Consider the following 26,459-nt stretch of genomic DNA (forward strand, 5'->3'; position numbering starts at 1 on the left):
CTTTGCACTCTTTATTTAAACGTTCAAGAATAGCTCCAGAATAATCCTATTTTTCGCCACAGCCTGGTTGGAGTAATACTACAGAAGAACCTGTCATGCTGAGAGTATTAACTGATTTTCTGGGAATGCTTTTATCCATGCCCTGTGTTGCTCTCATCAATATCCAGGATCATTTCTATTGCAGAAGAGAGTTTCATTAATGATAATTTGAATCATAGAATCCTAGAACAGCTTGGGTTGGGAAGGACCTTAAATATCATCCAGTACCAACTCCCGTGCCATGAGCAGGGTCATTTTCCAATGCCAAATTGCTCCAAGCCCCTTCCAGTCTGGCTTTCAGCATTTCCAGGGATGGGCTCCACCATAATTTTAGCCAATGTATGAAACATGTGTGTAGAAAACTTTCTGTTTTACCAGGCTCAGATTCAAGCTGACCAAAAAAATCTACTTTCCAACTGCAAGCACACCAGGGAGGGACTGACAGGCATTGCTTCACTTGCTGGAACTGTTTTATTGGATGCATGACACATGTTGGGTCCCATAAAGCTTTCTGGTATTAATCTGCTGGTGTGTATAAATCCCACTTGTCTTTCTGAGATTTTACCTTGCCCCTGCTGTCCCACATCAGCTGTAGCAGGAACATTTCTGGCCATGGTCCCTGTCTGTGCAATCCCCACTGGCTCAGTCTGTGCTAACTCAGAGCATCCCTCTGGTGACAGCCACACCGACTCCTGCCTGAGGCAGGGGCTGCAGGAGGTGACAGTGACAGTGACAGAGCTGCCTGTGACACCTCAGATGTGCTGCCCACTGCTCCTCCCTCCAGCCGAGCAGGGGCACATCGAACAGCAAGAGTTCAGCAATTAAATATGAAAGTGACTGAGCTGGCAGAAAGCTGCTCTGTACTCCAGGACAAGAAAGATCTCTCCTGTCACGGGTACAGGACACCCAATGTTTAATTACTTTAATTTGCTTTTCACATAGCAGTGAACAGAAGCAGCCTCTGACTTATTGAACACGCAGTGTAGGCTGGAGAGGGGGTGGAAGAGGGCTGGTTTCACCCAAAACTTTTTTTCCATTTGTAAAAATCTCATGAATAAAGAATTTCAGAGGTTGCTTTGGCCACCTACTCCCAGAGTTGCTACTGTACCTCCAAATTCTGCAGAAAGACCAGTGAGATTAAGAAAAACCCCTCTTCATTTCTACATTATTTAAAACTTTTAATAATCTAAGTATTTTGTTTGCTTGCTTTTTACTTAAAAAACTGCCCATAAAAATCCACATAAAGCTTCTGGAAAGCCAATAAGCCACTGAAACTTCATCTGAGATCTCAAAAATTAGGCTGTATAATCTGTGTAATACTACCACAGTAAATCTCCTGGAGGATTTTCATGGCAATCATTGTCTTGGAAGCAAACCCAGGAAAATAGTACAGTATCAAGAGTTTAATTAAAAAAATACATTTTTACCTGAGTGACTGGATTCTCATTCAGAGGAAAAAAAGCTCTTATTATTGAGAAAATGTCAGAATTTCAGAGCATTACTGCAGGTGGCAGTCTGCTGGTAAAATTAAATCCCAAAGCAGGAAGCCCAGACAAGATAAAGTTGTATCACCATCTTTGTTTCAGTTTTATACCAGCAAAATCATTTGTCATTGTGGAATTGGGATTCAGTGTTTTTGTACTCATCCTGCCAAAAAAAGATTTAATATATGCACACCACTTTTCACCCTCTATTTCTGCAGTATCTTGGTAAACAAGGGAAATGTTTTCTTCCCCTCAGTCTTTAAAAAGAAGCTAACATAGAGTTCACCAAAGTTCTAAATGTACATTTTACTGCAGCAGTACTGAGTTACAAGAGATATCTGAGCAGCCTTCAATTCACTGAAAGGCTCTTGGTCAGCAGTTCAAGCTCAACACATTCAGGCACGATGAGTTGGTTCAAAATGTTATGGTTGGCCACAGTGGGAAAAAAAACCCCAACCACCCCCAACAGTCAGCAGATTGCTGAGGTCTCACAGAAATACTTCAGTTGGCAGTACAAAAAAGAGTTACATAAGTACTATCAAAATGATACCATTTTGGCTAGCTGCATTCTACAAGAAAAAAGAACTATTTAAAATGAAGTTAGGAAATAATTTAAGTCTCTGCTTCTGAGAGCACAGCAGCTTTCACGTTTCCAAAAAGCTACAGAAAAGTATTCTTGAAATGACAGGATCACCTTTGTGTGAGGAGGAATATGGACATGGAGAGGCATCAGCACGGGATAAATTAACCCTTGTAAACAAACACTTGAGACACAGAAGTACAGAGAAAGGAAATCAGAAGAATATGTGGGGTTTTTGTTTTGTTTATTGAAATATGAGCAGCAGTATGCAAAAAATATCTTTAAAAACATAACATAGCAAAACCTAGTAATTTTAAAATTAACAAAATAAAAAGATGTTTAGAGTTAAATGAAAAAACCTCATTGCTAGAACTGTGTTTTCTACAATGTAAACAAAAGCATAAAGGTTATGCTTGCAACAAACACAGAAGCAGGTTTATGGAGCAGCACAAGAAAGCAACATTATATTGTAATCTGATGGTTTGGTCTATTGATTTGAATTCAGAATGGGAAACCCTCCTCAACAGAAACTTCACAACTCCAGAAGAAAGTTAGTCACATGTTTGTCATTTGAAGCAAAACATTTAGAAAATGGTTTGGTTTTGTTTTTGGTTTTTGTTTGTTTCTTTGCCTTTCCAGAAACCATCACCAGCACTTTGAGCAAGTAAAACAGTATCCTGAAAAAGTTACTATTTCAGACTAGTGAAGAAGCCTGACACATTTCAATGTCCTCTAGAGTCAGACTGCAAGAATCCAAGTTAATCTTACACCCAAGAATTGACAACTTTCACATTTTAATACTGTGGGGGAAAAAAAATCATTGCTTCAAGCAAAACTAAAATAATTCCAACATTTTAAACAATTCTATCCTGAATTGTAACACCTGGGCTGTTTCATCATTCTTTTGCCTGTTGGGCTGTTCTGTCAGATGTGTCCCTCACTGGTCAGTCATGCTAGGTGGTTTTATTTTGGTCCTGTAGATTCTATAGCCCAGTGTCAGCCCTTCATGCCTGATGCAGTTAATGAGAGTGACACACAGGCACTGCCTGGCTGCCAGCAAGGCCCAGGTGTGTGAGGAGGCACAGCCAAGCTGCTGCCTTATCTCAGGGACTGTAAAAGCACTGCCAGGAAAGCCTCCAGGATAAGCCTGCTCCAGGCTCTCTGCTGGTATTGCCAAAGCTGTCAACCAGTGCTGGGGCTGGTGCAAAGCAGAAAGAGGCCCAGAAAGAAGAAAACACACTACAAGAGCCAAATGAGGTTTTACTGAGGAGCAACATTCAGTCTAAGCTGGGCTACACTGGAAAGGCTCCATCTGCCACTACCACACCACTGGCTGAGTCCATCTCCCCATCCCTCTCCCTAGGCCAGGGGGTGATTTCTGCACAGTGTGCTCTACCAGGAGCAGCACTCCCTGCTCTGGTGACACTTTACACACTGTTGGCACCAAACAACTTTCTATCCAGTCTATCCATGCACCCAGATCTGAATATTGTATCAGCAGCACAGATGAACAAAACAGGATTAGCAACATCATGAACCAGTAGCACACAAAATCTGCTAACCAGAAAGCTCCCAAAAAGCCCTACCAGGAAGGACAGAGATGTAGGATGCAGACAAACCTGACTGGGTTTGCTCCTGCAAGCCTGCCCTGCCAAAACCAGCAGTCACAAGGATATCCCAGCACTGCAGCTACTGCAGTTCCAGAATATGTACAAAGCAGAAAAATGCCAGAGCACTTCAGTACTTAATGACAGCATCAGAAGTGGGTTAACTGGATATTATTGCAGAAATTATGGTTCAGTGCATGGGTAGCCAATCTAACCACAATACTAGCACTAAACACCAGCTCTGGCTCACAGCACCCACTGCAGCACCCATTCTTGAGTCATTCAGTCAGCCACATATAAGCATACAAGTGAACAGAGAGAAGCCAGGTGAAAAACATTTTGGATAAAGTAAAATCTTGTACCTACAACTGCAATCTTTCCTTAATTCAATGTGCCATGTCATTTATTACATAAGCTAGTCAAGAAATATAATATTCTGTAGTGTTAAATATACATATTCAGCAACTTGACAAATGTCAGGCCCCAAGAAGAAAATAGAAGCAGGATCCTGTGGCCAACTGACTTGGCATCTTATTCAATCAAAAGAACTGTCTGTGGGTTGCAGCTCCAAAGAATGAAAGGGAAGAAACCAAAGCTAAGTGGCAGATAAATGTTACTCCCCTTCTCCTGAAGATGCACTCATCTGTTTTCAAACATACTTGAGAAACTGTTTAAAAAAACAAAACAAAACACAAAAAACCAAAACAGTAATACAGAAATTCCTGTACAAGAGAACATTAGGGTTCTGCAGAAGTGTTACATTTTATTCCTTTAAGGCAATTCATAAAAAACATTTTAATGACACGTAAACAATTCTTATCCTCTAAGATCATTTGTTACTTAGGTACCATACGATGCACGATTTCCACACTTGAGGAGAAACTGTCATTCAACAGAAGACACAAGAACTTGTTTAAAAAATAATTTTCTCAGGATTGCAGTAATTAACTGCAACACATTTTTTAATAAGTATTTGCATAATAGTTTTCAGTCTCTCCCCCAAACACTGAACCCTTTTCTGAAAAGGTGTTCAGGAAAGAGAAAAAGCAAGGTGAGTTTAAAAAATATAATAGGGTCTTTCTGCATGCAAAATTTTGTATATAATTCACTTCTAATTTTCTTAACATGTTTCTCTCAGCCTCTTTTTTATGATATAAAGGACAGAAATATGTCTATGTTATGTAACTGATTTTAGTGTTCAGTACAGTGTTTAAATTCTCTACTTTGCCAAGTGCAAACATGGTTAAGTTCAACCAAGCCAAGTGCAAGGTCCTACACCTGGGTCCCAGCAATCCCAGACACACCCACAGGCTGGGCACAGGAGTGACTGAGAGCAGAGAATGACTGGGGGGGTGATGGCTGATGAAAAGCTCACCCTGACCTGGCACTGAGCACTCACAGCCCAGAAAACCAACAGAGTCCTGGGCTGCATCCCAAGGAACATGGGCAGCAGGGGGAGGGAGGGAGGGAGGGAAGGCACTGCCCCCTCTGCTCTGCCCTGGTCAGACCCCACCTGCAGTGCTGAGCACAGCTCTGGGCCCCCAGTGTAAGAAGGACATGGAACTGCTGCAGCAAGTCCTGAGGTCACAATTCTGGTAAGGGGACTGGAGCACCTCCCCTGCAAAGAGAGGCTGACAAAGTTGAGGCTGTTCAGCCCGGAGAAGGAAGGTTGAGTGGAGACCCCATGGGAACCTTCCAGCATCTGAAGGCGCTACAGGGAAGCTGGAGAGGGACTCTTTGTCTAGAACTGTAGTGACAGGACAAGGAGTAACAGGTCCAAACTGAAAGAGGGCAAATTTAGCTTAGACATACAGAAGAAATTCTTTACTGAGGCTGGTAAGGCACTGGCACAGGTTGCCCAGAGAGGCTGTGAATGCCCCCAACCCTGGCAGCGTTCAAAGCCAGGTTGGAGAAAGGCTGGAGCAGCCTGGTCTGGTGGGAGGTGTCCCTGCCCATGGAAAAGGGGGTTGGGACAGGGAGATCTTTAAGGTCCCCTCCAACCCTTAACATTCTGTGATTCTTTAGATGTGAGAGAGAAATTCCATTGTCATATTAACACAGTCCTTCAATCCCATAAAGATGCCAACCACAGCTACAAGTCTTCTGACTGAAGCCCTGCCATCAGGGACAGGATCAAGAGCACAGTTTTATGCAGGCTACAAAGAAGTGATTACTTTTGGTCATTACCAAGAGGTCTGAATTAAATTACATGATCTGGAAGTAAAAGCTTCTGCATTCAGTTACTCATTTGCTAAGCCACTCACAGTCTTCAAAGAGACTCAAACTCATACTTGAAAGTGAATTAAATACAGTGTAATCACTAATACTGCATAATGTCTACTGAGAGACTAAAAAGGCCTAACACAGATCAATTCCAGACTGGTAAAATAAAGAGCTAGAACACCAAAAAGAAAACAAAAAACTTATTCCTTCCAAAAAGTAGTAAGCACTGCCATTTACAAATAGTAGTGTTTATGTTAAAATAGAGAAAGGTACCTAAAAAGAAATAGCCTTGGCAACCAAATCCAAACGGCATGAGTGTAAATCAAAGCAAAACAAGAATCACTACTCCAGAACCGTGCAGGATGTTTACCTTGGATCAATTACTACTTTAAATGGTGGTTAAAAGAGATATTACAAAACCAAAGTGGGAAAAGGCTAAGAACTGCTATTCTGCATTAATATACAATGTGTTTATGACAGCATTTTCCAATAGAAAATACAAGTGTTTTTACACCACTCCAATATTTGTAAAAAGTATATTTCATGTGTACATTTAAAAAAAATCACATTGTTCAATCTGAGGCAAATTAGCCATAATAAAGTCTAATTTTGCTTATGACAGATGTCAACCGTAAGATGTTAAAACACTAAGCTAAAAATACAGCTTGCAAGCTGGAGCTGCACATGTTCAAACAGTTTCATTAAAACACATTAAAAAATCCCAAATTATGATATGTATTTATTTTCTGAAGTCAGTCTTCATTAATTCTTGTCCCTACAGGACAAAAAGGTTTTCCAGTTAAGACATTTGTCTGTTTAAGTTTTAAGGGGAAGAAGGGGAAAAGTGTTCTGAATTTTTCAATAGACTATTTTTTCCCTTAGGGCTCAACTGTCACTTAAGCATCACAAGAACAATTTGAAATGTAAAACTGATTAGCTATACACAATGGAATTGGTCACAAAGGGATCTAAAAAAAAAAAGTTAAATCATAAGATCCATTCTCCATATAGCTCACAGTATCCACTGGAAGTTTCTCTAGAATTAGAATAAGTTCACTAAAAATAAGGCTGAAGGTGGAATTGCAGCACTATGAAACAGATGAGATGGGATTAAGAGGAGAACCCATTTGTGTAAGTACTTTATCCAGCCACTGGAGGGGCCCATGAAGATGAATTTCTATCCAGCACGGGGTGCTCGTGACATCCTGCCGGTGATATTCAGCTCCCCAGCCCTAGAAAATGAACAAAAGGGTACTGATCAATTTGAGGACATGATTGTCTTTTAAAATAACTACCAACAAGAAACAGGAAATCATGATCTCAAGGTATTTATCTGAAGGTAATTCCCAATCTAGCCAGACTGATCTAAAGGAACAAACCTGAGGCTGGGAAGGAGCAGGAGGGAAGCTGCACCTGGAATCCTGAACCAAGTCTTGCATGCTACAGCCTCCTGTGGAGCCCCTGAGGATGACTCCTGGCCATGGCCACATCTCTCTTCTCTTTCAACCTCCTGTCCCCTCTCCTCCACACTCTCAAACTGAGCAGTATTTGTCATAACTGACAAAAGCAGTGAGACATCTTTGGGACAAGATGCAAACAGAACACCTGGAAAGCCCAAGTTTGGACTCCACACTAAACCTGAGACAGACAACATCTTGATTAAATAATACTCAGGAAACACTCCTGTGAGAGTAACAGCACACCTTGACTTCAGGAACTCAAACCATGTCTTTTTTCCATATCCAGGGATTTTTTTAAACTAATAATCCATTTGAAGAAGCTGAAGATTTTCTACAATAATTTTGCTTCTTTCTACTCACATTCTTTTAGTGGACTTGTTATTCACTTTACTGCTTGAAATTTAGACCATGAACTTAAATCTCCTTTAATAAAATTACAGCAACCATAATGAATAAATTCCTGTCCTGAATACTAAAGTAACTGAATACACAGCCAACATTCAATATAAAATCTGTGCTTTTCCTTTCTTGCATTGATTTCCTTCCCCCTCAGTTAATCACTTTAAATATACTTATAATTGAAAAGAACCACATCAGGCCAGAACAGCTTTGCTGCAGTGCTAATGGAATTACTGCTAAATACCCAACCCCACAATAAACTTAAATACCCTCAGAATAATTTACCTTTACAAAACTCATTCGAATGGTGCACATTTTGGTGAGCTCATATACTGCTTCAAATCCATGATTGACAGACTGAGCTAAAAGCTGAGCAAACTCCTGATTGTTAAAAATCTTCAGGCTGCATCCACTGGGAATCTTGCATACAGTTGTTGGATGAAAGCCATGGTGGTAGTTGCAGTTCCTGCTCTGTACAAATATGCTGCTATCACTTAAACACTCAGCATAGACTTCTCCACCAACATAGTAGAGATGAACTCCTTGAAAACAAAGATAAGAACATTTCAAATTACTTTGTTGTCTCTGATTTCGAGGTAGTTATCTTAAATTCTATTTTATTGGGGGAAAAAAGAGTAAGTTTCTGCCTGAGGAGGTTTTCAGGAAAGCTTTTGCTTGCATTGTAACACACCCTCATTTCAACACAGCAGGCTCATGATACACCAGCCACTAGATGTCCTTCTCTGATCAATTACAGAATAGAATGAAAAAATTACTGCCACATTTCAATTGTTATTTCAAGCTATTTTTCTAGACTATTTATGTGAATTTATTATTAAAACCCCAGTTTTATACACCTGGCAGCTTCTACCTATGCCAAGTAGAACAGAAATAGGTGTGTCCTGGGAGAAGGGTCAGTGATGGGACATGAATGAGAAAGAATATCCACAGTCTGCTCAGATTTTCAGTACATTTTATCAAGCTGAAGGACAGGTAAGTCCAACTAGCTGCTCCACTTAATTACCATCAGGGTTTACAAACCTTAACATCAACACAGCCCCCAGATTAATCACATCTGTCTGCATTCAGCTAGGCACATGTTTTGAAGTCTATACAACATTATTATTGACTAAAAATTAATATACAAAAGCTGCCCATCCTTTCAGCACCCAAACTCATCTGCTGCCTGCTGCTTCACTGAGAATCTGCCTTCCCTCCCCTATGCCAGTTTTACATGCTTGGGATCCAGCTCTGTTTAAGTCATCCCTGCAATACCCTGAGAATCCAGTAAGGACCATCCTGTGATGTGCCAGAGGAGGCTGCAGGAAGTCAACAGATGCAAGTTAATCCATCAGACAGCAGCCACTGCTGTGAACAGTGCTAGAGCCACTTGGGACTAAGGTAGGATGGAGGTTGCAGAGGAACTGTTGGCTTCAACAACTACAAGCAGCTGTCACAATCTGGGGTGGGCAAGACTGCATTTTCACAACACAACCCTATTTATTTGAAAAGACAGTGACCACCACTTGCCAGCTACAGTAAAAAACCTTAGCACGCAGGATTGACTAGCTCTAAGGAGGCAAAACCTCAAGACCTTTCAAGCAAAAGCCTTAAATAAACAGTATTTTATCTCTAAATAACCTTAATTGTTGTCAGAAGAGTCACCATAAAGCAAAGTTTAAGTTCAATAATTACTATTAGAGATGCAGCCATTTTAAAGCTCATTACTATTCTACAATGATGATGGGTCCTGGTTACACTTCTGACCTTAGGCAGATGCATAAGATTTCTCTGCCAATACCACTAAAAGGGGTGAGCCAAAACAAAAGAGCCTCACAAACCACCCACGCCCCACAAATCACTTGCTCTCCTTTATAATATTATTTTATTTATAAATTTTTTTTGGACAACTGCAACACAGGCCAAGTTTCCAACAGACACAAATAGAACTTCTGGTCTCCAAATTATCTGCAAAATTTTGTCATATTTATAGTTATTTCTAATTAAAAGATTGTTATGGGAAAGGGTGAACTTTCATCAATCAAAACCCAAGACCAACTTTACCAAATGCTCTTAGGTGGTAAAAAGGCTTCTAAACATGTGCAAGAGAAAGAGGGTTCTCTTCTCAGGACTGAGTTCATCACAAAAAAAAAAATTCAGAAAAAGTGTTCTACAATTTAAGATAATCCAGGCACATTCCATCCAAGATGAAAACTGTGCATCTCTATGTACTATCAGCCAAAACAGTAAAGGAAAACTAGAAGATCTTGCAAAACCTGCTGTCTCCAGGAATCCCTCCCACACACATCCACGCCCCATGGATTCACTCAGACAAATGAGCCCTTGCAGTTTTGCATTAGCACTTCAAAGTCCTGCTGCCAACTCACCAAGATATTTGAACATACTGTAGACAGAAGGTAATACCTTACAACAACAAAACAAAACAAAAAAAAATCTCTGACATACTGCAAAGGTGTATGCAGGCAGAATTTAAGAAGCAGATATAATGTGGAGTATCATGGTATATCCTGTAATGTTTCTTGGTGCTGAAACACAGATCACTACATTTACCCTAACAAGCAAGCCCCCATGGCAATCTATTTTGGTAAGGCAGGGGGAATATTTAGTCTTTTTAATTAGTGACAAAGAAAAATGCAGGCAATTCCTGACTAATTAGAATCAAACCATACCCAACTAAGTTGTTTTCTGATACTGGAGAGGTAGATAATGTATCACATCTCAGATTACCTCCAGCATTCTCATCTGAGAACTATCACTGCTGCAGTGTAGAGAAATAAAACCAAACACTTGGTTCATAAGACAACTCAGTTTTACCTCTGTATAAGACAAACTCAATTTTACCTTTGCCGTAAGACAAACCCAGTTTTACCTCTGTCATAAGACAAACCCAGTTTTACCTCTGTCATAAGACAAACTCAGCTTTATCTTTGCCATAAGACAAACCCAGCTTTACCCTTGCCATAAGACAAACCCAGCTTTACCCTTGCCATAAGACAAACCCAGCTTTACCCTTGCCATAAGACAAACCCAGCTTTACCCTTGCCATAAGACAAACCCAGCTTTCCCCTTGCCATAAGACAAACCCAGCTTTACCTTTGCCATAAGACAAACCCAGCTTTACCCTTGCCATAAGACAAACCCAGCTTTACCTTTGCCAATGTGCCGCCGAGTGTTCTCGATCGTTGAGTTGCGATTCACGTTGGAGAGCAAGCCTAGGCAGAACCTGTTCTTGTTATTGGAGGGATCTGTGAAGCCATCTACTAAGACACTTGTGGAAGATGCATGGAAAGCCTCCCCAACACGGTTATTTAACTCATAATACACAATGGAACACCAGTGTTTGGGTTCTTCATAGGCAACAGGCTGAACATCTGAAAAGCAAATGGAAGGAACAGTTTAGGAAAGAGTTAAAACACAAAAGTTACAATTGTCAAGCAGACCTTCCAAAACACCAAGCCAAGTAAAATCAGAGTAAACAACTATGATGGGCAAGAAGTGTCCTGATTATAACCTTAAAGATTTTGACCTTTGTGCATTTTAGCTGGCCAGTTGATTTGATGATTGTTTTCCAATTTTAAGCCTGATATTAAAAACAACCTTACACACACACACAGAGAACAGACTATGTGATAGCAGGTAAAACATAAACCTTCTGCCCACTTTTAAAAAATCTGTTATAACTGGTATTTTGGGACTCAATTTTCAGAGCCTTTGTGCAAATGTTATTCCAGCAACAGACAAAGGTAGCAGAAAAGGAATGAAAAAAAATTCAACTCACTGTAAGCAACATTATGCACCTGAGGCTTTGAAAGGAAAAGATGAAAATAAAAATAAGCAAGGTAAATTTTATTTCTCAATTATGTCTCTTACAGCCAGAGTAAGGGGCTAGGAGGACTGCTTCCACCTACCAGCAAGATTTACTGGATTTGAAGTTATTCATTCAGTTTGGTCATGAGTTGCAAGACACCAAACTATGTAATTTTACACCAGACTATACAACTTACCTCTGGTAGAAATATTTGGCATGATCTGAGGGATCATTGTATTGCTTGTGTCCATAGACTGTGAATTATCCTGCCCCATTTGTTCATCAGGGGGCATATATGCAGGAGGTGGAGTATCAGCTACAAACATGAAAAAAATAAGAATAAATTTCAACAATTTAGAGTATTTATTTATACATTCTACAGTTGTAAACATACAAAAATATTACCAAACAAGATGTTAAAAAATTTGGCCTCATTTTCAAAGAAATCTGAACGCAGCCAGCTGTCTTTACAGTAAACTCCTGCAATAGCTGAAATTTTACCTATGGAACCAATAACAAGATTGGAAACTTGAAAAAAAATAAGAGATGCACTTTTTTCTTTCTGCATTTTTTTTTCCTTTAATACCTGCACTCCTTGCATTTGGGATGGATGACTCTGCTTCCCCCTTTTTGTCACGCAAACATCAGCTTTCTTGCCTACCCTCTTCTCAGTGTTCAAAAACAAAGCAGTAGAAGAAGTAACTATTTGCTTAGTATAACAAAGGCCTAGAAGAGTTTGGGGGATTTGCTGCTCCTGCAGGCTGAGCTCATTACAGAGGTGTGGATCTGTTTTCTTCCAACAGCACAGCACTGAGTGTGGCAACACCCCACTGTGCCCCATAAATGCATCCACCCCAGTACTTGGCCAACACAGATGCTCTCTGACTGGGACACTTCTGGGGAACTGAGCAACCAGATTACAAAGATTAGGCCACTGAGCTAATGGAAAAATAAAATCTCTATTAAATTACTGGCTTTATAAACCACACCAATAATCACACAGAATCAGTAAAACTTCTTTCCTTTGTCTCTATGAATTGTTTTTTCAGTGTTTTCCAACTTGGTTAAACAGAATCAGTTTAATCTAACTTGTTCCCAACAAAAATGGTTCTTTTTTCCAGTTAAACACCATATTTTAAATGTTTTTATTCAGTGAAATATATCAGTAAACTTCCTGTTGGGCATCCTGCTTTTGATTTCTTTTCATTGCTATTTCTTCTTCTAAAGTATGGATAAGTTATTCTGTAGTGAGGCTGTGCAAAAAAACTCACCAGTATTACATCCATGACAAAAAACAGTTGGAAAAATAAAACTGTAACAATTAACTCTGACCAGTGTCAAAACTAGGAATAAAATCCCATAAAATGCAAAAGAAAAAGCCATTTATGGCAAACACCACGAATTCCTGAGGTCACGGGTCACAACAACACGTGACATTTCAATGATTTTTATTGAACTGCCATTCAGGCTGTACTCACCTGGCAGCTGAAAGGGACTGGATGGCCCAGAGCTGGCTGGGGAGCTTGGGTAAGTGCTGCTGGCTGGAGAAGGGGGGTAGGGGCTGTTTGGTGAGATGGAGAATGGAGTGCTGTTGGGCTGCTGGAAGGAGTCCGGAAACGTCGCGTTGTGAGGCATGTGCGGCTCGTTGTGGCTCAGGTTCCTGAACTGAACTAGCAGGCTGTGCTGGGGGTTGAATTCACTATGTCTAGGCACTAACACTGGAGGTAGAACTGCAAAAAACAAACAAATCCCAAATGCATTTAGGTTAAAACCTGAGATATAAGGTAAGAGATACCAATAATGTGCTATTCTGCTCAGACTCTAGCTGGGGTGGAAAGAGGAGCAGGGGATGAATGTGGCATGCCTCTACCCCATCCTCTCCTTCATTTTTTACATCATTCTTAATGAAAGGTTCAAACTTTACTCTTGCAAGAATCACAAAAACACACACATATTTCACAGCACCAGAAGGTGACCTTTTTCTAAAATATAATAAACTAAACCAGGCTACATGTGGCACATACTGAAACACTGATGCAGAAGCGCAAAACTTACATCTGCACACGTTAGCAAATCAGAGAAAATGAGAATACAGTCTCTATTACTACAGTCAAACTCTACAGTTACATATTGTCCTTTCCACTGAAGAGAAACAAAATCTGTACTGCCATATATTTTAGCTCCAGCACTGCTGGAGTTTGGAATTCCAGTGCTGCAGCAGTGCACTTGAGCACTACAGTCAATGCAGCAGAGTTACAACCACTCTGGGGAGCAAGGGAAGTAACTTCCCACCACACTGTCCAGAGCAACATTCTTCATCTCTCCCACTGCAATCCCAATCCTCCTCACCTTTCCCACAGCACATTTTAAAAGCAGGCTCCTCACCTGACACACATCTGACACATACCTCCCTCTAACTGATCACATCTCCTGCTTCTATTCATCTCTGCTGTCTCCTAGCTGGAAGTCATGTGGGGAACTCTACCACCCTAGAATTTTATTAATTTTATTTTTCATCTTTTCAGTTCATGTCACACACTGATTAAATAGCAAGCCCCTGAAAGGCAGCCACCAACATCCTTGCAAGGCCTGAGATTGAAACAAGTTTCTCAAAGAAAGTGAATCTGAAAGCACACATCACTGCTTTCTATTTCACAACAAAGGAGAAGATTGCTACTAACTTTAAGGGCAGCAGGCTAAAGAAGTCTGTGGGTTAAAGGTGACTAATCCCAAAGAAAACAGCTCGGACCATTAGTACAGAATGGACCACACACCTCCCCAAAACCCCACCAGTAATGTACCCTTTGAACATTCCTCTCCCAAACTGCCTCACACACCACTTTCAATTGGTTGTACAGTACCAGAGGAGGAGGAGGATGGAGTGAATAGTTAAGTGGTTACTAAAGATTCTGTTCAGTTTTTCCGACAGTAACTTTCAAACATACCTGGGCTCTCCACCCTCTTGTAGTGGTATGGATTAATGCAGACTTCCTTTTGTTTGGATCCAAAAGGAAATTCACAAATATCCAAGGGCTTCAGCTCGTGGTGGCTCTGCAGATCCGGCCAGCGCCACACACGGCAGTAGATGACGTGGGGAAGGCCCTTCCTGTGAGAAACCTGCAGCCGTCCGTCCAAGGAGCGGGGGATAGTAACGCACTTGCTGGGCTGCCCTGGGCTGCTCAAGGCTTTCTCCAGTTCTTCCATAGCACCCTTTTTCTTTTTCAGCTTTTTTACCAAAGCATCAACAGCTTTTTCTGCCCATTTTTCCTCTTCATCTCCTTGTTTCCAGCCCAACAGACGCTTTACAGCTGGGCTAGTAAAGGAGAACAAACTGGCCATTGACGTCATTTGACACAAGTCTTCAAAAAGTTTGTCGGGTTTTGTCTGCTGGGTTTTTTTGTTAATTAATTTGGTTTTTTCCAAATAAATGTCAGTGTACACCCAAAGCACTTATTGCAGCTGATGAGCCGTATTATTTCCTGGAGGGTGACAAATGAACATAGAGATGTCAGTGATGAAGCCTTCGCATCAAAAATGATGATGGATTCCTCCAATTTAGTTCTAGTAAAAAGATAATTGAACAAGGAATTAGTAAACAAATAAAGGCTGTGGTAAAACAAAAGGCATAGATGAGAAGACTTCCTCTTTCAACCCTAGCATTGCACCTGACTTTGTTTCAAAACCAAATCCCAGAAGTACTATGACCCCACTCCAAAAAAGTGATCAGTCCCCAAAGCTTGCACTACTGATTAGTGGGAATAGGAACCACCAAGGGATGATGGTCAGTAGAGACAGCACAACTCCCATTAACACTCCTTAATTTGATCCCTTTCTCTCACAAGATAAGCTTGAGGAATATACTTTCAAACTAGCAATATAGCCCTGTCATGGTGCTGCACTAGAAAACTAAACTTGCTTTGAAGAAACAGGGAAGAGGCAGGCTGGAACCACCAGTTCCAAGGCCAATACTGCATGGAAATACTCAACTTCTCAAATGGATCTTTATTTCCAAAAAGGAAAAAATCCTAAAGCATCTGCTTTTTCTTGAGCTCTAATTAGTTACCCCATGTTTTTGAGAATATGAAAAGAAATTAGGAAGAAACTGCAGACAAAGAACACATAGCACAATTAAAAGAAAACCCAATAAAAAGCACAAACCAAACCTTCTCCAGCCACCCAGAGAGGTGGTCAACCTTTTTTTAGCTGTAGCTAATTTTATGCTGCACTTCCTTATATCTTTTAAGAAGAGTATTTGAAGAGCTGGATATTTTTAGCCTTGGCAAAAAAAAAAATTGTTTTCTTCTCCCCAGAAAAAAGAAGGGGGGAAAAGACGTGGTGGAGTAAGCATTAGAAATGTGACCTTTACTATAAAGTGCCTCGGAAAGGAGAAGAGCAGAACAACTGGCTCATGAATGGTGTTTTACCACTCACCAGTCCTAATGCAAATCCTCCCCCCAGCAATTTAAGGAGTACCGATGACAAGAGGAAATGATGGGCTGTGGCAAAGAACTGATAAGAACTTGTAAAATCCCTTGTGAATACTAAATAAGCAAGTATAGACAATGAGCAGCTGGCAAAAAGCAAGAGCAGAGCTAAGAGAAAGGATGTCAATAACAAAAGATGCTTCCTCTCTTGCTACAGAGACTGCCAAACAACATTGTCTCTCCACTTTTGATAAACCACGGTGAATTAGAACACCTACCCCAGCCCAAGACACCAAATCTGCACATAAGAGAAAAAGGGGGTGGGGGGGAGCAAAATGTTAAATATCTCTATGCTGGTTCTCTTAGATTGCTACCTTTAATCACAAAGATCTCTTTTCCTCCCATCTTTGATACACTAAAAGTCACCTGATAAGGCTTTTCAAGTGTCTGGGCACATTTACAGGCTCACTCAGGCACTTGGACAGATCCTTCTATGTAACAAAGCCATGTGCTAAGCACCAGCAGCCAAAGCTACAGCAAACATCCCTAGGCAGGGCATTTATGTCCCAAGTGTAACCATCCTATATTTTCTATCATGGAGTTAGAGGGTGAGGAAAGCAGGGAACAATCCCAAGGACACCTGGTGTTCCTTTACAGGAAAAAAATCCATTTATTTCATGCAGTAGCTTAATCCCATTGGTACTTCTTTGATTATTCAACTTTGTTTCAGTAATATGGAAAAAAAATCGGAAAAGCAAAACAAACAGAAAAACTGTTTGAAGGTCTTTCTTCCTAGAGCTCTCATAAAAAAACAAAATGGAAAAAAAAAAAAGAGAATAGAAGTCTCCCACTGCTTCACTAACTCCCTAGAAGAAGGTATTGAGAAAAAAACTAAAGGAAAAAACTCAAATAATTATATATCACCTGTTTTCTTCAGAAATATCACCATGTCTGCACTTTCAGACTAATTTAGATCCCTTGGACTATTACACATGAGAATCTTTGCACCCTTCAAAGTAACAGGAAATACATAAAGGGAAATAAACTTGGCCAGGAACTCAGACTGAATTTTTTCTTTTACTGAGGATAAAAGTTTACTGTTTCAAAAAGTAAAAGCTGTTTATAGTTGCAACTAACTTACTTTCAAGCCTTGCATACATTCAATAGCTGCAAGATCAGCAACTGCTCACACCCCTAGAAAAGGAAATGAACCCACCTAGAATCTCAGACCAGAGACAATTAAAATGTTCTATTTTTGCTCTCAGCTATGCTTTCAAAGAATCTTATGCATCATCAAGGCAGAAGATGCACTGGAAATTCCTCTAGTTAAGTTGAGCTCAAAGGAGATCGTAACAAACATCCCCTGATCCATCCCATTACAGGAGCCCCATCTGTATTAAGAATCCAAATGTAAAGATCTACAATTCTATGCTATGATCATGTAAAATTTTATTTTGTTTTTCATTATTTTGAACATAATGGATCAAGTAGAAAAGATACTTTATTTGTTTTCTACAATTTCAACATCATTTACCCACAAATACACTCGTGGAATAAACAAGCTCACTAAAAGGAAAGGAAGTTGGAACAGTTCTACTAAGATGATATTTTGCAGTAATTTGTGTTTGTAGGGCAAGTGGCAAGGGAATTATGATAAATGACTGTCCTACAAACTATCATTTTAGAAATAATCTGTTCACAGTAAGTAACATAATTAACTCTAAAAACTTTACATTTGAGGGCCCACCAACAAAAGCAAAGCCTGGGAAAACAAGTATTTCAGAACCATCAGAACAGATCACACTGTTCTGATCAACAGATTTGATCAAAACTGCTTCAACTTCTTCAAAAAAAGTTTCCGCATACATGCTTGTAACTGTAACCACTGAAAAATGAGACTGTTGAAGTCCTTAATGTCATTCACTGTGACTCCATTCTGGCCACTTAGGAGGCTTTAAAGACTCTTCAGTAGAAGAGTATTTGAACCTGTTCAAGGAAATCAAGGCCAAGAAAGAAAATGCAACAGAATACGAATAGGCTTTGACAAGTAAAAAATGACACTGAATTTATCTCACTGCACACCTGCCCAAAGTTCATTCTGGATGGCAAAACACTGAAGGTTTACAGCTTTTGCCTTTCTTAAGAAAACAAGGCAGAGTTAAAAAGGTTCATGAATCATGAGCTGGCTTCATGAGCTATTTAAGGCCACAGAGCTGTAGGTTCAGGTATTTAAGTAGAAACCAAACATTTCCATGTAGAAATTGCAATTCATGCAGGATTTTTAGATTTCTGAATGTGTGGCACAAACCACATTTAGAACATTTACTTGCATTTGCTGTAATTTCAGCATCTAATTTGTGAAAGGTTTCTAAGTAATCCTGACATCTGCCAGGAACAGCTTCCCCAGATCATCTGTACTTACAATCAATTTCTTCTGAGGCTTAAAAGCCCAAGTTATGAGCAGTGATTGCAGTACCACAGAGCATCACTGAGCTTTGAATACAGAAACAAATGCTTTAAAAAGTCACATTTTCATTCAATGGTGCACAAATTACTCTTATTGCTGCACCTCTAGACACAGCTGGTAACAACTTTCATGGGGAAAAAAAGCTTCCTTAAGAGGCAGAGGGTCTATTATGCATTACCTTCTTTTATTAAGTAACTTTTCAGCCAAGCTACAAGAGAACATCAACAGAAAACCACAGTGTTACATTAAAAAAGCTACAAACACTCTTTTAGGAGTGAGTGTAATGAATTACATGGAGTAGCATGAGGGGGCTTTTAAAGGGCAAGTATAAAAGGAAGTAATCGTTGTATCAAAATTAGACTTTGGGGCATGCATTATTTATACTTTAAAAGTTCTTGTTAATGACTACAGCAAATGGAAGGAAACTAGTTGGGTGAACAGATCCATTGTTTGAAGCCCCTCATTAATACTCCAGCCAGATCTAAACAAAGTTGGCCAACAACAGAACCTATATTTCATTTAAGCAGTGGGAGAACTCTACCACCTTCCATCTGCCATCACAAATACCGAGCAACTCGACTTCCCTTCATCAATTCTTGTGAAATTTCCTTAGCCTTACTCCATTAAACTGGCAAGTTCAGTAGGTCCACTTGATGCCATACCAAGGAATCTCCTTCTGGCTAAAGGACCTGAGCAAGAGTCACTGCAGAACAGAAAATGTAACATTAAATATGCTGTACCTAGTTTCATGAGATGCATTTTGTATGTAATGTATTCTCCAATTGATTCCAAACCAATTTCCCACCTGCAAAATCTAGGTTTGAAGTACCATTAACCAAGCAAACCATCATCCCAAGCAGCAGGGCAGTGAATGATGCCTTCACAAGCACAAGAATAAAATGGGTAAAACCATTTTAAAATGGGCAAAACCAATGACCCTCATGCCTTCCTACTGCCAGCACTAAGGCTGTGTTCCAATGTACAAGGACTATTCTCTTCCCACTAATTTACTTGTTTGCAAATTCAGGAAGCCTCCTGTAGCATCAGACCCAATGTGAAACAAGGAACTTCACTGCTGATGATTAGAAGCTGTTTTGAGACTGAACTTCATACAATAAACAAAGCACCACTTATAAGCACAGCACAACTGGGAGTTCATTAGAGCTGCTGCAGATCTGCAGTTAAAGCTGTTCTGCAGTTAAAGCTGCTCTCAACTTTATTGCCCTTCAAACTCAGAAATGCTCAACTATTTTGACTCCATACACACATTAACATACATATTCATACAGAAAGCTCAGAAACTGAACTGCAGTAGTATATTATAGTGTGTTATGCTATATACACAGATCAATACTTTCTTTAAAACTACAACCTCACACATCATTTCACTTGGCTTTATTAAAATCCTTCTTTCCTTATAAATTTCCTGACAGGAACTGTGCAGGATTGTGCTTGGGTTTTATTATCATTTTCCCAAGCTTACATTGTAGCCTAGCACACAGTCCCATGCAATGGCACATTTATTAAGAGTATTTTCTTGAAAACAAATACAGCAGAAATTTTAGTTCCACAGTTTCTCCATACACATCAAGCACAGAACAAATCCTAAGACAACACTGTGATTAAAAAACTTGTTCAATGAACTTGAAGGGCCTGCATCCTTCAAACCACTGCCACAGCCTCTCCATAGAAAAGATTTCTATTCAATCACCCTGTGCAACATCTCAGCCACAACGAATCCCACCAATGAAAAAAACTTATGGGGACAAGAGGCAAAAGAAGTTAAGTAAAAGATCAAAGAGATTTTATAAATCATATCAAAAAGGAACTTGTGGTATTTTCATGAGAACTGGCATCCTGCTGACCAAAATCTATGGTAAGTGCTTTTACCCTAGCACTAGATTTCTTGCTTCAAACATGCCTTGTAAGGAAATATCATCTAACTGATAATATATGTAAACAAGAAGACAAAAGAACTATCTGGTATCTTCTAAACTTTTACTAACCGTGACTGCCCTGCAAACAGAAAAATCTACTGACAATTGCTGACAGGGCTGTCTCACACAATACTTTTGCTTTTAATTTCCACATCTGTACACCATCTAACATAGCTTAAAAAATGCTGAAGCATTTAACTCTGTCAGCTGAGAAGTATTTAACCAGCACTCTCTTATAAAAAACCTAACAAACTCTGAGGCCAAGCACAAGCAGCAAGTAATACAATTTACATGGAAGATGTAACTCAGATAGCAAAGTGATGCTTCTGCTTCTTCTTAAAGTTTCCTCAAAAACTACCATCAAAAAATAATACCAGTGATAATGATTTATACCACAAAAGAGGTCCAGGCCAAGAGAGCTCCACTGCATTTCCAAAGCATCCTCATTTCCATCTGATGCCAATAAAAGCTCAGAAAAATTATAATCAAAGAACAGTTTTGAATTTGTTCTGCATCATGGCAAAATTTGAGTTTAACTCTGATACAGGGGAAGGGAGAGGGAGGGAGAAAACACCAAAACTTGCTATGCCTAAAATAGTCTATTTCTTAAAGCATCCACATTTACAACAAAAAAATCCAATGCTCCCATGGCCCTGGTCTCTGCAGCTGCACTAATTACTGAGCAATTAGCCTATGCAGAAATACTCAAAACTGTAATTTCCATCTTAGAACCAAAACCTGTCTTCCTTAAGTGTTTTATCAGAACTGTACATTTTCTCACTTCTCTGTTTCAGCTAAGTGGCACTTTCCAGCAGAAGCATTATGCTGGAAAATGCCACCATCAACAGTAGACAGCCCTGAAACTGCCTCCTGTTTTTAAGGTTATTTAAGATCTACTCTAACCAAAGCAGATAACTACAACTTAGAATCCATTTCTTAATTAAAATTCCAGAGAAAAGCACTGCTACATTTCACTAAACATGAAAACAAAGGCCTATGCCTCCATTGGTAGGTTGGACATGGACAAGCAAGTGGGTGATTAGGAATGACCTCAGTACTACACTTGGAAACAAAAATGGGAAAATAAAGGACATCTTGTGCTTTTCACAAACCCTAAAGTATGCTAAAAAATTAACAAGCTGGACAAAGCCTTCTAAAAATGTAAACGCTCATGTGCAAGACCTTCATTAAAGACCAAGATTCTAAATACTATGAGTTGGCAACAGAAAGTATAACCTGGAAAATGGGCCAGCCAAAAAGCTTTAAAAGAAGACAAAAAATAAAGATGTATATGTGTGTGTGTGTGTATACACTTCATTCCAACTGAATTGCATTAAGCCTGTGACAAGTTTACAAAAGCTACAGGATTGGAGGGAACACTGACAATAGTAATTCAACAAGGTTTTTTTTTCCCCCTCGCACAGAATGAATGAATGGCAGAGTATTCTAAATTTGTCAGTTTGTGACATCCACTGACCCAGAATTCAGAGACACTACTTCATAGTTGGTGTATCAGTAGCAGGGACTCTGACAAAGATCCTCTGTCAAGGATGACAGTGCTGGCAGGCACAACCTTGCTGGTAGGTCAGTGGGGATAGGACTTGGCAGGCAGCGTCCTGCACCACGCCAACCCACGCTGGTCAAGCGCGCCCCAGCCCAGCCAAACTCCTCTACGTGCTCACAGGAACAGGGCTAAAAAGGCTTCCAGAAAACAGGGCAGGAACTTGCACTGTGACTAATGATAACGGCAAAAGTGTTAAATTACTGCTCAGCTGGCTTTTAATGAGCTGCTTATCGTTAGCCATGAAGATATCTCAAGTGCACTCAGCTCACACAAGAATAAATCTTCTCATTCTGAACACGAGCTGCTTACCTGTTATTAAAAAAAATCAGTAAAGATCTTTAAAGAAACAGTAACAGATTAAAATAAAATTCATCCCACCAAATCTAACAGAGACATTTGAAGAAACTTGTATTTTAATTAAAAAAACCCAAACAAACATGACTATAGCCAGCAAGGCCTTAACTGGAAGGAAGGGAAGACACAGGGACTTGCACAGAATTGCCACAGGGGTATTTCTGCAGGTATGTAATTCAGCCAAGAGCAATAAAAGAGTCCCTTGCACTTTCCTTAGACATCTATAAAGAAAATAGAGGACAGTTTTCTGCAATTAAATATGTCCTCCAAAGCATTAAAGATCTCAACATAATTTGCAAAGAACATTCAAATAAGCCCAAAAAGTTCCTTAATTAAGCATGAGCACTCCATCTTGGGAGACAGTTTTTTCCAGCTCAAATAATATTCTGTGATCATAAAAAACCTCTGCACAGATCACCAACTCCAGGTGCAAGATTAAAAATCTGACTTCCAACAAGTACAAAATAGTACAGGGTCAACAATTACAGTTGTTCCTTCAAGTTCCATTAGAGGTTAAAACTACAACCCTGAAAAAAACCCAAAAAAAACCACCCACACAGCTGTACACAGCAGCACACCCTGTTGTGATCTTTTGTCATCAATAGAAAGAAATGCAGAAGAAGCCTCTCTTCCTTCTTTTCCATTTGTCAGCCCCATCACCACTGTCCATCTGGGCTTCCACCTGGAAAGTCCTCTTCAGAAAAAGAGAAAATTCCTATCTCAAGTGCATGTCCTCCACATTTGAAAGGAAAAGAAAGATTTGAAAAAGGTAGGTATCCCAGTAAGCACATGGTTTCTTGGGGTTTTATTTTGCAGAAATAAGTGGCATTAGTCACTTAGCAGCAATTTCAAGGCCAAGTGAACAAAATTATAATATCAGAGGTAAGAGTAAACCACTATCAAACGGTAGGGATTAAGACATTAAATCCAACACAGACAGGGCACTCTCAAAAGTTACAACACACTAATTATGAAACATCTTCAATTAAGTTATTTGCTGCTTCTATTAACTTCCACTACCACTAGCTGCCAACTTCATAAAGCATTACAGGTTTTGATGAGCACAGGCACATGCCTGCAAGTGTTTGCACCTTTTTCTTTACTCCAGTCAAACTGTGATTCCTCAGAATACCAGGAAGATATTCTGAGCAGAACTTCTGTAACTGACACACGCAACAACTACGCTCCTTTCAGTTTTCATTCTTTTTAAAGCCACCCATGGAAGGCTAATTATCTGAAATTAACGAAGGAATGAAAACAGCATGAGATTTCATCTAAACCCATCATATACTGACAATCTAATTTCCCATGACAGACAAAACTTTGCTGATGCAAATTCTGACAGTTATTCCTTGGAGGTTTTGTTACAGCATTGAGCCCAAGTGATTCACTGCATGGAATTTCTAAATCCCTACCTATTCTACCAAGAGACTCAACAACTATTATTGAACCTGTTCAATAATACATTAAACACTACTGCTGAATCAGTTCTTCCCTATCTCACTTTCCTGCGAAATATCACTCAATCACCTTAAGGTCACATTAGAAACCCCACAACTGGAACAAAGCACAGATTATTTGATTTCCAGTCTTGTGCTTTTAACCGCAAGAGCATATTTCCTCTATTAAATTTACAACCCGCAGAAGACAAAAATTGCCATTCTAAATCCCCGAAGCTGTGCATCTGTTGGCAGGCAGCTGTCAGGGCTACACGAGAGGAAGGCCAAGGTGGACAAGTGTGTAAGTGTGTGTGTGTGTGTATGTGTGTGTGTGAGCCCGCACATCGCCTCCCGCCTCTTCACCAGCGCCTGCAAATGTGTTTGTTGCTCTCCCCTCGCTCGCTCAGGCCTGACTCCAGTTAAGAGAGTCCTCGAATCCTCCCCAAAAAACAAAACACCCGAAAAAACCCAAACAACAAAAATAAGAGACAACCCTCTCGAGCCTCCGCGGAGCCCGGCGGTGTCCGCTCCTGTACCGGCACCACGCGTGTCCGCGCAGCCCCGCGGGCGGCCCCGCGCTCTCCTCTCCTTCTCGGGGCTGCTCCTTCCCCCGCAGGCCGCTCCCCGCGCCCTCCCGCCCCGCCGGGACCCCCGTGTTACCGCGGGCCCGCCCGAGGCCTCGGCCCCGTCTCCCTCCGCACCCTCACGGCCGCCCGGAACCCGACTCGCGGCGCCGCGACCCCGCGGCCCGCAACCTCCCTCCCCAACCATCCCGCCGCCCCGACCCACCCGGCGCGGAGCAGGCGGCCTCCCCGGGGCGGGTGTCCGTGAGGTGCCGGCTGGGCCGCGGCCGCCGCTGCTGCTGCAGCGAAACTTTGCCGGGGGAGGCGGCGGGACGGGAGCGGCGGCGGGGCCGGCGGGGCCAGCGCCGGGACCCGGATGTGCGTGGGGCGGGGCCGCGCGCGCGCCACGGCGGCGGCGGGAGGAAGCGGGAAAAGGGCCGGGCCCGGCCCGGGTGCCGTGTGGGAAGGGGCCCTGTGGGGAATTGGCCCCGCGCTGTGAAAGGGAGCGAAATAAACACAAATAATGAATTACTAAATAAGTGTGCGGGGTTCGGTGATCAGAAAGTAACGTCTCACATAACGGAGCAGTAGAAAAGGTCCCGAAGGTCCCGCTGCGATGGCGGGCACTGCTGGGGCCGAGGGTCGGCGCTCTCTCGCCGTACCGTGCGCTGCTGCCCTGGGAACCGGGGCTGTCCTCACAGAGCCCCCGGCTCACTTGGGCTGGAAAAGAGTTGGAGATCACTGAGCCCAACCTCTGACCAACACCGCCGTGCCAACCAGCCCATGGCACTGAGGGACACGCTCAGTCTTTCCTGAAACTCTTCAGGAACAGTGACTGCCACCTCCCTGGGCAGCTCCCTGCAATTTCTGAGCACCATTTCTGTGAAGAAATTCCTCCTGGTGTCCAACATAAACCTCCCCTGGTGCAGCTTAAGACTGTGCCCCCTTGTCTTGTCACTGCCCAGGAGCAGAGCCCGGCTCCTACCTGGCTACAACCTCCTTCCAAGGTGTTGTAGAGAGTGGGATGGTCCCCCCAGCCTCATCTCTGGGTGTTATCCACAATGTCTTGGAGCAGCTGAGGTCCTTCAAGGGGCTGTGTCTCTGAGTAAATTACTAAAATACCTAGTGGAGCTTGTGTCAGCGGTGTCAAGGATGGCTATAGAAAGGATTGCATAGATTAAGATTTTCCTACTGTGTATAATGCCACTATGGGACAGACTCTTGCCGTCCTCATTGTGTGACATGGAAGTGAGCACTGTTGCCTCAAAGCTGCTTTTGGACTGCACAGAAGAAAATTTCAGAGCGGTATTGGGCCAAAAACATATCCAGTGTGGCACAACAATGTCTGACCTCGGTTAAGCATACTGCAGGCACAAGTGTTTCTTGTCATTTTTAACTGAGTGAATTATTAGATATGAGGGTATTTTAAAGAAGAATGTGCAATGAGTGCAAGGCTGACCCACACTCAGCTCTGCTCTTCAGGGCCAGGTAGAACCATTCACCACAAACTATTGTTGAGGTCTGAACTCCAATGGCTTTGAAAAATATAACTTTATATGGGCAACAGGAATGTCCACAATTAGAGGAAAGTATTTCACACTTCACTCACTTCACAACACAAAGGCTGCTTTCCTCAGAGACTGATCATGGCCAGCTTCATACATACTACTGAACTAAGCTAAATCCTCATCTGATAACTACAGAAATTCCTACAGATTTTCTTCCTATGGTCAAAAAAAAAATTGTGTAGGAACAGATATATGTGGCAAACCCATTATTTGTTCATAAATTTGTGTGTCTGTAGAACATGTAACTACAATTAGACATCTGGCATGCCAATTGTATCTGGCATGCCAACTGAATCTTGCTATCAGATTCCTTTTGGAAAAAAAATAGAAGCATGCAAATATGGTTGAAAGTGATTCTATATACATATAAAAATACATATATAATTAAGTTACAAAGAAGCCACATGCAACCTTGTGTTTTATTTGTTTAACTTAAAGGTATATCATCTACCAAAAAGAAAAAATAAATCAAGAAAAAACAATGTAAAGTTCAAAGAAATAGGGAAAAATATCAATTGAGCC

At 41.0% G+C, this 26,459-nt stretch overlaps 1 protein-coding gene across 2 annotated transcripts; it reads right to left on the bottom strand.

The window, feature by feature from the left end:
* Positions 1-2,328: 2,328 nt before the first annotated feature.
* On the bottom strand, positions 2,329-24,746 carry SMAD5 (SMAD family member 5). 2 transcript variants are annotated; one of them, XM_077186579.1, is made up of 7 exons: positions 24,596-24,746; positions 14,567-15,100; positions 13,100-13,351; positions 11,818-11,937; positions 10,963-11,184; positions 8,078-8,334; positions 2,329-7,165 (listed from the first exon to the last, which is right to left on the bottom strand). In XM_077186579.1, exons 2-7 carry the CDS (start codon positions 14,967-14,969, stop codon positions 7,022-7,024), a joined length of 1,398 nt encoding a protein of 465 aa, XP_077042694.1. In that variant the 5' UTR covers positions 14,970-15,100; positions 24,596-24,746; the 3' UTR covers positions 2,329-7,021. The 2 variants fall into 2 exon arrangements, with proteins under 2 accessions (XP_077042694.1, XP_054498809.1); XM_054642834.2 differs by having other exon boundaries at positions 14,567-15,182.
* Between the last annotated feature and the right edge of the window lie 1,713 nt (positions 24,747-26,459).

This window comes from Agelaius phoeniceus, chromosome 15 (assembly GCF_051311805.1).
Source record: "Agelaius phoeniceus isolate bAgePho1 chromosome 15, bAgePho1.hap1, whole genome shotgun sequence".
Lineage (NCBI taxonomy): Eukaryota > Metazoa > Chordata > Aves > Passeriformes > Icteridae > Agelaius > Agelaius phoeniceus.